The sequence below is a fragment of the Homalodisca vitripennis genome, chromosome 3, assembly GCF_021130785.1.
Source record: "Homalodisca vitripennis isolate AUS2020 chromosome 3, UT_GWSS_2.1, whole genome shotgun sequence".
Taxonomy (NCBI): domain Eukaryota; kingdom Metazoa; phylum Arthropoda; class Insecta; order Hemiptera; family Cicadellidae; genus Homalodisca; species Homalodisca vitripennis.
In genome coordinates, this window is record NC_060209.1 from 189,781,279 (window position 1) to 189,793,411 (window position 12,133).

At 33.7% G+C, this 12,133-nt stretch overlaps 1 protein-coding gene across 2 annotated transcripts in view; it reads right to left on the reverse strand.

The window, feature by feature from the left end:
• Positions 1–812: 812 nt before the first annotated feature.
• LOC124357896 (RING finger protein 121-like) overlaps positions 813–12,133 on the reverse strand; it is a 31,517-nt gene continuing 20,196 nt past the window's right edge. For both annotated transcript variants that reach the window (XM_046810009.1, XM_046810008.1), the window contains exons 8-9: positions 10,268–10,394; positions 813–8,560 (exon numbers count right to left, since the gene is read on the reverse strand). In XM_046810009.1, coding sequence (XP_046665965.1) covers positions 10,274–10,394 — 121 coding nt within the window. In that variant the 3' untranslated portion in view covers positions 813–8,560; positions 10,268–10,273. The remainder of the gene's footprint in view (positions 8,561–10,267; positions 10,395–12,133) is intronic.

Genomic DNA, 12,133 nt, shown 5'->3' on the forward strand with positions numbered 1-12,133 from the left:
ATAAATTTGAATTTTTGCCTATTTGGTATTGCTAAGTAATACAACAATAAAATGTTCTACTGATGTTGGAGCAGACTGAGGGGCTACTTCTTCTGGTACTGTTCTTGTGAGTTCATCAATTAAAACAATCACAAATTTTATTCTGGGCATAGGCTTGTCTGTTTTTTTTTTTTTTTTTTTTAATATAAGATGAAGGAGTAAAAAATTGCCATGTCACGGAGATTATAAAAGCTTTTTTTCAAAGAGCGAGTGGTGGTCTGCGAGCATGATATGTGATAGATGGATTTATCTTTCATGTCCACTCCACCCATGTATAAATTATACTGCTGTATCATGTATGGCTTTACTGCCTCACGGTGACTTTTGAACCCGTAGGTCTTGGGCATGACAAGTGGTTTTTTTGGTTGTTTGTACCCTACTGCTAACACAGGCCCTCTTCTAAAATAAACACTCTGTTGTTATATTATTTTATATATATATATATATATATATTAATATTAATAGCCAATAATAGTGCGGGTTGAATTAATTTGATCGGCAAGTGCCCGTCTTAACGGCGATGTTTAGACAAAGGTGCCGTCGACTTAAAACAAGTCGGCCGATGCTCGGAGGATTAAGAACAATTATGTGAGTACTTAAAAAAAAACTAATGACGTTATTCTGATATTAGTAGTTAGTATTACGATCAGGTTCACTAATAAATCACTGTAATACTAATTGCCATAGATATACAAACAATATTATGAAAATAATGACCACAATAGCTGAAAACCAAGTTCATTCAAATAGGAATAAGAAATTGAAGAACGGTACAATTTGGTAATACTTTATTATCACAAATTTTAGAACTGTATACAAACACAAATATAAACAATGTATTATTTACATCAGCAAATTAACATTTATTTTTAACTGTTTGCACCTAGTCAAGCAACTGGAAAATAAATTTAACATACAAAATGTGTTCACATCATTACATATTACTACAACTGTCCATTTAGAATATAAGGCAAATATAATTACAATTGTTATAGTACAGCAACATGAAACAAAACCCTGCATGAGTTGGATTAGGCAATTAAATACACGAAGACATAAAAACATATATGGTAGGTTTTCCTGACAAAAATTAACTAGGTTTCCAATTTGGAGTGTGGACTACAAACTTAGTGCTTGATATATAAAAAAGGGTCGGAAACACAGAGAACATTGTATAAAGCATTGCAAATTTTGTTTCTTACTTAGTTTACTTCTTATTCTTGCAAACTACATGTATATAGAATATAAACAGAGATGGAAAACTTTCAACAACATTAATTTAACACAGGACAACTCCCTTTGGTTTTAATTTTAATTTCATAAGGAATATTATTTTTAATAATATTGTTGAGGATATGAAAAAATTCTTTTGCTTTCAACAAAAGAAAACGCATTATTTTCCAACACTTAAGTAATTGTTCTGTCAAAGGATTGCCACTATAATAACACATTTAAAAATTCCTCTTGTCTCTTCAGTAACTAAAGAACTAAAAGTTTACTGAAATGACTGTTCTCTACAAAACGAAAGTATTGACAATTTCCCAAACGTTTCTTTTCAATTCCTGACAAAGTGAGCTCAGTATGATTAAAGAATCTGCCTTTTCAGCCATCTAAAATGAGAGAAATGTTCAGTTCCGTCCTCTATTATCTATTTAACCATCTGTCAAGATTTCCCTTAAGAAATTCATAAGCACAATTTTTTTAATTATACTTGCTGTTATTTTACCTCAGCTAACTCACTGCTTAAAATTTCATTACAGTAAAAACTGTCATATCTGGCACCAAGTTTTCCGATTCACAACACATCGAAACGATTACACAATTACACTCTACAAATATTTCGGCCTCTCTATGGAGAGCCATTCTCAGTCAAGATATGTTAACTCGAAAATGAGTTTCGGTTTCATATCTGTTGACTGAATTGTGTAAGCAATGTTTTGACGCATGTGAACTGGAAAACTCTGATGTTAGTCATGGTAATTTGTGTGTAAGCCCAAGAACTAAGATAGGGTTTTATTTCCCCTCCCAACAACCTCACCCATGTTATTTTAGAAATTACTAAGTTTTAAACTTCACAATTGTAGGGGTATTTACTTTATTATAAATCTATAAAATTTCACGTGAATCACTTTCGGCGAAGCATTTCACATTTTCAATACTTCTTACCTCTCCAAAATCACTGCGGTTCCATTAACCTGATAGAGAAAGCTTAACCTTTAATCTCTATCTCTAGTAGGCACTGGAGTATTTTTTTCCAACGAGACTAAATATCTTGGCATTCTGACTGAGGTGGGATCCACATTTAAAGTTGCTACCGTATTGTGCAGTGGTTGTTCTTCACACCAATAGACAGTTCTGTAGTAGAATTTGGAGGATGCGGCCTAGAATTTTGTTTGGCTTTCATGGACCATGAGTAGACCAATGAACATTGTTAGGTTTTTGGAGTTTGAGTTGTTTTTTCAGGTCCTTCGTCTGTGTTGTCGCTAGGTGAAAACATATCTTGACTTATTTTCCTACACTGGTAGTCATGTGACTGCCAGCGTGCTTGGCTAGGTCCTTCGTCTGTGTTGTCGCTAGGTGAAAACATATCTTGACTTATTTTCCTACACTGATAGTCATGTGACTGCCAGCGTGCTTGGCTAGGTCCTTCGTCTGTGTTGTCGCTAGGTGAAAACATATCTTGACTTATTTTCCTACACTGATAGTCATGTGACTGCCAGCGTGCTTGGCTAGGTCCTTCGTCTGTGTTGTCGCTAGGTGAAAACATATCTTGACTTATTTTCCTACACTGATAGTCATGTGACTGCCAGCGTGCTTGGCTAGGTCCTTCGTCTGTGTTGTCGCTAGGTGAAAACATATCTTGACTTATTTTCCTACACTGGTAGTCATGTGACTGCCAGCGTGCTTGGCTAGGTCCTTCGTCTGTGTTGTAGCTAGATGAAAACATATCTTGACTTATTTTCCTACACTGGTAGTCATGTGACTGCCAGCGTGCTTGGTTAGGTCCTTCGTCTGTGTTGCCGCTAGGTGAAAACATATCTGGACTTATTTTCCTACACTGATAGTCATGTGACTGGCAGCGTGCTTGGTTAGGTCCTTCGTCTGTGTTGTCTTGTCTGGTTGCCTTCTCTGATGGCTAACAGTGTAGTAAAAGGCAGTGATGGCTGGACTCTAAGGAGTTCAGTGTCTAGCTTGTCTCAACATCAATAAAGCCATACACTCCAGTCGCACATCAGCTCTTGAAGCTTGTATGGGTTGTCTTTTCGACATATATGTGAAAGGTGAAGCATCCCTTAATACTGTATAACTCCTTCAAGGGAAGCCGTTACTCGGCTGGATGTAAGAGCATAACTAACAATCTAAACACGTCCATACTAACTTGCTGCATTACTATGCCGAAACGATTCTGCTTTGATCATCCAAGAATGGCAGGAGTAAGGCCTTTCTTTTGAGAAGAGAACACAGATCTGGTAAAGAAATCGATCAAGAAGGATGAAGAGATGAGTTTGGGTCCCAAGGGACAACTTGACTAACCAGTCCTTAAAGGCTCTCATTCCTTCATAATGTGTTTCAAGCAAAAATATTTAAAATACATAAAAATGCACAACGGTTCCTAGGTCAATCTATCATGAAAACTAAAGGAGAAGGCAACATCGTCATTCAATAATCCTTAAGTCAAATTACTGTCTACGAACTAACATGGAGGCCTACTTTGTGGCATGCCATTCCATCACCAAAATTGGCAGAGCTATCGGTTGGCTGAAAATTCTCTCCTTGCTTTTTTTTGTTACAAAATGGATTCATCCCTTTTCCCCCCATTGACAACATATTCCGCCTTGCCTCACTTGAATCTCTGTTTATGGATATTAATTAAATATTGATTTGTTTTTAAATGGTTTGAATTAATTCCATTCTTTATGCTTCTATAGCATCCAAGGTAAGGCTGATGATTTTTGAAAATGGTTTGTGTTACAGTATTGTAATTTTGAAAGAAAAATATTTTCCAAATTATTACTTGCTGCAAACAAATTGATATTTACATTAGTTTGATAAAACCACTGGAATGTAACAGTGGACAATTTTAATTTTTACAAAAACTAACCTAACAGCAAACCATTGGCACGTAACACTCATTCACTTGTCTCAGTCCTATTTCCAATCATGTAGGTTAGGATGATAAACCCACATTATGCTACTGGTACCTACATAGAGCATTGTGTACTAATATCCTTTAGTCATTATGGTAGCAATACTCTACAGGCAATGTGAATTAATAGGTTTATTATAAATATTTATAGTTATTTTGGGAGAACAATAACAACATACCCCACATAATGAAATGGTAGAATTCAGAAGCTTCTTGCATTATCTATTTACTCTTTCCACATATATATTATCAAGTAAAAAAAGTGTTATTCTCATTTTGTGTCCTGAAAGTGGGATCCTTTGTTAAAACATTTAATTTTTTACTTTATATCTCTTAAATATGTATAGTTTATAAGGTATAAAAAAAATGTGAAACACATTCTTTGTGGTTCCGATATTAAAGGTGGCAAACAGTATAATCGGATTTAGCACTTAAAAAAAAAAAAAAAAAAAAAAAATAGAAAAGATATGGTAGCTTATTATTTTAACAACTAATCACTTAAAGGTGCACAGCACAAAAATTACAACACGCTTTTTCATTCATCTACTGTGAACAATAAACATCACTAGTCATATATTTTTACTATGTTGATTAATATCAACTAATAAAATATGAAAGGATTATTTTACCTCATAATAAAACATTAACAACCTAGATTACTTAGATTAAACAAACTTGACCTTAGATTACTTATTTCAGAGTTCAATACCCAAGTTCAAAGATTCAGATTTTCTTTTAAGCAGCTCTGTTTATTGAAATGCTAAAAAATGAATATTTCTATGATTTTCCAGATGGAATAGGCTAACTTCTGTAGCAGGGAAATACCGGACCAAAGAATTAATACATGGATGGTTTCATTTTGAAACCCACTTTTCTGGTACAACTTAGTCAAAAAATAAACTTATTTTATTTCTACACAGAATTTCATATAACCAAATTTAAAAATTTACCAGACTTAGTGAGCAGCATAAAAGGGAGAATCTCCTCAAAAAGTTTGTTAAAGTTCTCGAATTTTTTGAAAAAAACAAACATTTTAATTATTTGATAAAAACAAGTATGTGGTATTTTTGAATCAGTAAAGAATTTACTTTCTTTTGATAAAAAGATTTACTTGAACTGGGCTTGCTGATTTTGAAGTTTTCATAATAATATTTAAAAACTAGATGGAATTTCACGCAGATTTCCTGTAAAAGACGTTCCATTAATGGTTTTTGCTGGTCTTGAAGTCATTCATAATAATATTTAAAAACTAGATGAAATTTCATGATGATTTCATGTAAAAGATGTTCCATTAATGGTTTTTGTGCTGGTCTTGAAGTTTTTTATTATAATATTTAAAATCTATTTGAAATTCCATGCAGATTTCATGTAAAAGACGCATTGATGATTCTAATAAGAGAGCTGTGACAGTTGGAAAATTTGGACCAAAAAAGGTTTTTGAACACAGCGAGTGATTAACTTAGCCACATTGATTAGTTGGTCTTGTTACGCATAATCTTTACTTTATGTTTGACAGTTTCCAAGATCCCTTCAGTGTCCCATTTAGATAAAATTTTTCCTAAAAGTGTAGGTGCTACTATAATATGACTTATTTGGTCAAACTTTGGACAGTCCCATCCCAAAACGTACTTTTTGAAGGTATTTATATAATATCACATCCACCTCATAGGCTCTTGAATGGGCTATGTATACCCTGTTTATTATTATTTGGCTTAAAATCAATAATTCTGAATGGAGTTTAAGTTTATTACTTAGTTAACGTTTCTTGTCATATGTGAGAAAAAAAGTATTAAAAACTTTTTGAGTTTCATACCTTCAATTGAAAACCATTTATAATTTCTTAGAAAGACACATATAGCATAATATGAGGCACCAAAAAGGTTAAAAATCCTACATTAAACCCTAAAAAAGTTATCCAAAACTAGGTTAAAAATATAAAAAAGAAATGCATATGAGCTAAGTGACAACACAAACATCAAGCGATAGGAAAATAACAAATTTGTTTAGCTGAATTAACCCCTTAATCTACTACTTTTATGAATTATCACCTTATTCTATAAAAATTACCAAAGTTGTCGATGTAAAGCGAAAGCTATGGTAGAATTAATTCAATGTTGTAATAAACATGTCAGTAATCGGATAAACATGGTCAATGTTTTGGATACTAGTTTAAAGAATCTACTTACTGATAGTGACAAAGTTCAGTTTCGGCATGACACTATATTCTCGATAACAAGGCACAATTTTATGAGTTGAACATGCCAATGGGCGATCTACACCCAGAGTAAAATCCGATCCTCTAAAAGACATCATATAAATGAACTTTAAGTTGGTAGTGTACTTTATTGATTTATGTAATCCACCAACTTTTATCAATAGTGCAACTTGCAAAAAAGTGTGTTATATTTATAAGAAATGTATAGACAAATTATATTTTCAAAATTTGGACTTAATTTACCCATGCCGCCCATAAAAATTAAAAAATCTAAGTTTTTACAAGTAAAGCAGTTTTTTGTTGATTTAATAGATTTGCACAACTTGTATGGTGAAAACATGTTATTTACTGTATAAAGAAAGTTTTTAGTGAAAACTTTTTTGTGAGTGATATAAAATGTAAGAAAAAATGTAGAGAACATTTTTGTTTCATCACTTAGGTGCTAAGGTGTTACATCTGCATTATATAATAAGATTGGGTTCGTGTTAAAAGTATATTATCATTTCATAAAGTATGAACAAATATGTAATGGTATTTTTTCCAAATATCAGCAATAACATTGTATTTGGCCTAGATCTCATGTGCACACAAACTATTGTGCACTTAAGGATTAAAAAAATCCTAAAACAGTTGACAGCAATTTGGGAATTATATCGATACTTAATAGACTGTTTAATCAACTTGCCAATTTTACATGCCAATTACCAATTTAAACACTGATTACAACATCTCCTAAAAAAATATTCCTACTGTACAATTCCTTTCATAAACAGTTTCTTACTTAGTACAGTTTACAATGTTAACAAACAGTTAAATCTGAATTAAACATTTGACTTTGAAGATTATCGTTGCAACAGTATAAAATAAATGCATTGTAACAGTTGGAAAGGTTATTATCTGACATTACCACTGTTTAAATTTTCATTAATAGAGTTGTAAAATAAAACTTTTACGCTGAATCATGAATGTTATATTTTCATAAACGCTCACTGTTATGTCAATAGTAGATTCCATAATGATAAGTTTCTCTGATGAAGTCAAAATATTAATAATAAATTAAAATATGAATTTGCAGCTTCAAAATTTGCAGCAAAAAATCTGTATGGGGATATGTATACATAAATATTAATCCTTAAGTGCAACGTTTTTATATTTAACTCTAACGCTTAACTCAGTGTAACTCTGGATGTATCAAATTGACAAAAGCAAGCCATTTTTGTCAACGTTTTACACATCCCGTTACACAATTTCCTACATATAAAACGCCATAGTCGTATAAACACCATACATATAAACACATATTCTGACTGACAGTATTTAGAATGACATACTGTATAACCGCATTATCAGTATTTTTATCAGTCATAGAAATTTTGCACTGTTCTAATTTAGGTGTTTTGTTAAACGAAAAATAAAACACTTTCTATCACCAATCGTATGCTCACATTTTCTTACATGTTTTAGGTTGCTAAATACTGCCCATAAAAAAAGTATAACTGGATCTCAGATGATCTATAAAACTGTTATTCATTATATACTTGGACATGATTATTTTATTTACTTCAGTCTTTTGTCAATCTGTTCTTCAGCTTATTAATCATTCCACACCTAACATTGTCAGTATTTTCCAGGAATGATAGTTCGATTTATTGATTACAGTGTGATTGAAATGTCAATAATTTTATAAAAAGTCTCCACCAATTGTTTTGTATAATTTAAAATTGATCATAATCTCATTATAACTTTTTTAATTTTCGTTTTTTCAAGGATCGAATTTATTAACTGCTAACAAATGAACTTTGTCTTGTGTACCCGTAACTTTACTGACTATAATGATTGAGTATGAAGTAACACTCCTTTCCCAAACCACCCTAATTGCGTAACATCAAACAACATTTTTAGTAACAGGGCATTTCTGTAATTAATTCACAATTAAAAAGTAACATGTATAAGGTGCCACAGAGGGATGTATAAGCAAATCAATACCATACTGGGTACAATATCCGAGAATTTCACTAGTCATGGCATTGCGTAAGTCATTTATATGTAATGCAACTAGTTGCCGAATTGTAGCTTGGTAACTTCGGACTCAGTCCAGCAGCTCTTCTTTCTAAGTCTTTTATATATCTCCGTTCTTAAAAGTCTCCCGCAGTTGATTTCTGGAATAGAACAATTGTTGAGTCAATTTTTACACCTTTAATACTGCATAATGTCATAATATTTATACAAAGTAATGTCTTGTGACAACAATACATGATTGATAAGTAATGTGTAGCTTACATTGTTATGTTTACCTTTACCAAGTATACCTTAGATACTGGAGATAGTATGGAAATCAACTGACAGAAAATTTCATTTCAACACACACTAACTTCAGTGAATCGAATCGCAGAAATGAATCATGAATCACCAGTTCTACAATAAAATCTAAATGGAACATAAATAGGAGAACGAAATATATAACATCAATATAATTCTGCCAAATTTATGTTAGAAAGTTGGCTGCACTGTCTACTACAGTGCATACAATTTAAATTATATTGTGGAAGTAATAAAAATGTCTTTTGTATTGAAATATATTTAACAGATGAAAATACTCCCCTAAAATAGTTGATATACGAGGTGTGGCTATTAAATAACGAGACTGACCAGCTGCGGATGAAGGCGGCATGCGTCAACCACCATTAATGAACAGCTGTTTAGTGGGAACCTTTCTGTTTATTATACAGCTAGTCTCACTTCTGTAAACAAGATTGTTTCTTTGTTTTGCCGGATAAAATGGTTTGTAATAGTAGAGCAAAGAATTATTGTGAAATTTCACTTTAAATTTGGAAAAACTAAGAAGTTTCTGGCAGTGAATGTTTATCACGGGCACGTTTTTTGAATGGTTTAAGCATTTTAAAGATGGCAGAGAAGACATTGAAGATGATTAGCGCCCGGGTCGCCATTAAACTATAAAAACGGATCAAAATGTTGAGAAAGTTGGTCATTTTATTTAGTCTGACCATTAATTAAGTATTCACATAATCGGTGAAACTGTAAGTTGATAAAGAATGTACAGCAAATTTTACGTCACAATTTTAACATGCGGAAAGTGTGTGCTAAAATGGTGCCTAAAATTTGAACGTTTGAACAACATGAAGCTTGTAAAAATGTTTATACCAACACTTTGTCCACGATTGAAAATTACCCAAAGTTTTGGACACGATAATATGTGAAGAAACATGGTTTTTACTTATAATTCGGAAACAAATTGCCAATCAATGCACTGGAAGAGCCCAACTTCATCGAGAGCTAAAAAAGTTCGAATGAGCAAGTCAAAATTTAAAGCAATGATTTTTTTTAGCCATGGGATTTTGGGTATCTTCACTAGGTTCCTGAAGGTCAAACAATTACTCAACATTACTTTCTACCTTGAGGTACTTTCTAAACTATATCAGAGAGTAAGAAAAAAACACCCAGAAATTTGGAAGGACAAATGATAGGTTCTCCACCAAGATAATGCACCAGTTCATTCTGCATTATCTGTAAAGAGGTTCCTAGCCAATGTTACCTAAGGTGAAATCTGCATTAAAAAAGATAAGATTTGAGTCTGTGGAAGCTATAAAAGAGAAAGCAGCATATGTCCTGAAGGAGCTGACAGAAGATGACTTCCAGCACTGTTGCCAACAATAAAAATTCGCATGGAACGTTGTAGGGATCGAGAAGGAGTGTATATTGAAGGTGACAATAAGTGATTATGTATAATATAAAAATAAAATTTTAAAGTCAGTCTCGTTATTTAATAGCCACACCTCGTATGAGAATAGAACTAACTTAACGATTGGATCTTTGATCCAAGACAGCCAAATATACAATGTACTAACGTCTGGTCACTCCAGTCCCAACAGGTAGTTGATGGCTTGGACTATGCCGAAGATAACTGGTTGCCAGGCCACCAGCCACCTCAACCAATCTAACAGCTGGCCATAGAGAACGTGGGGCTTCTCCCACCTATATCCATATAGGAAAATACCAATTTTTTTTTTTAATAACTATATCATACTTTAGCAATGCAATAAATTGGTTGACAAATGTTTCTTATTTTTGACTAATTAAAAACAATTACAAACCACTTTAGTTCGATAAATCTTAAAATTAATTAGGTAAGAACTTAAAAGTACTATCAGTTAGTTTTATATCCCTCTAGTTTTATGAGCCTCAAATGTTTTGGAAAGAAAAAAAAAATACTATTTATCCTAGATTTATGCAATGTTAAATATTCAAATTGGGTGACATGTTTTCAACAGTTTTCAGGCTTATTTTCAAAAATTATTCGAGCACATAAAGTTGTGTTCAGAAAGAAACATACTACGAGGCATGTTCAGAAAGTAAGTACCGTTTCATTCTAATGCCGCTGTAGGGCCGCAATCGGTGTTCCGTGCATGTGCACTAGTCATCCTTGTTCACTGGCTATTGAATCACGCCATTTTAGTTGTTCTACGTTGTGTTTTCAGTTTTCTCTGAACATTTAAAATGTTTAAGACAGTGATCCCGCCAATTGTGAGATATTGTGAGATTTATTCTGTAATAAGAGTTTTGAACGCAAGGAATGTGAAACTGGCTGAAATTTATCGTAAACTTCGAAATGTTTACGGGGAAGACATGATGAGTAAAGGAATGGTGAGAAAGTGGGTTAGAATGTTTAATGGCAGTAGGACATATATGCATGATGAGAATCGGAGCGGTCGGCGTTCTCTTGTTACCAATGATCTGGTAAGGGCAGTTGACGAACAAATCCAAGAGAAAAGACGTTTCACTATGACAACGTTTTCTGACGATTTACAAAAAACTTCACGCACTCTTTTGTAAAAAATTGTTACGGACTGCTTAGGTTATCGTAAGCTGTGTTCCCGATGGGTTCCAAAAATGCTCACTGACATGCATAAAACAAAGAGACTTGGAAGTGCTTTAATTTTTCTCACATGGTACAGTGATGATGGTGAGGAATTGTGACAGGTGATACAACTTGGGTCCGCATCCAAACAGAAGTCAATGGAGTGGCGACACACGCAATCCCTGAAGAAACAAAAATTCAAGACGACAATGTCTGCACAAAATATTATGTATACTGTCTTTTGGGATTGGAAAGGGGTTTTGCTGATTGATTTTCTCCCAAGAGGTGAAACCATTAATGCGGCAAGGAATTGCGAAACCTTAAGAAAACTGAGGAGGGCAATTCAAAACAAACGGAGAGGAATGCTCAGAACGGAATTGTGCTGCTCCATGACAATACTTGGAGCATTGTCATACCACTGGTGACACTCAAACATTGGTTCGACAATTTTGTTGAGAGCAGTTCGATCACCTGCCCTACAGCCTAGACTTGGCACCGTCTGACTACCACTTGTTTTGTGCACATGAAGCGCCAGCTAGGCGGCCAATGCTTTGAAACCGACAATGAAGTGAAAACTGGAGTTGTGGTTACATTCGTTGGCGGAAAACTTCTACGAAGAGAGTATAGACAAATTGATCACTACAACACGTGTTTGAACATCGGTGGAAACTATGCAGGGTTGCTACAGGAGTCCAATAATGAAATTCCCTGACTTTTCCCTGATTTCCAGACCAAATTTTTCATTTTTCCCTGACTTTTTTCGACGCAATCCCCAGGGTTTTTGGCTGCCTGCTTCATGCGCCGCGTCGTCTGCAGGTTTGGACTCGGCGCGACGGCAGTAAGTTTATTTGTGTAA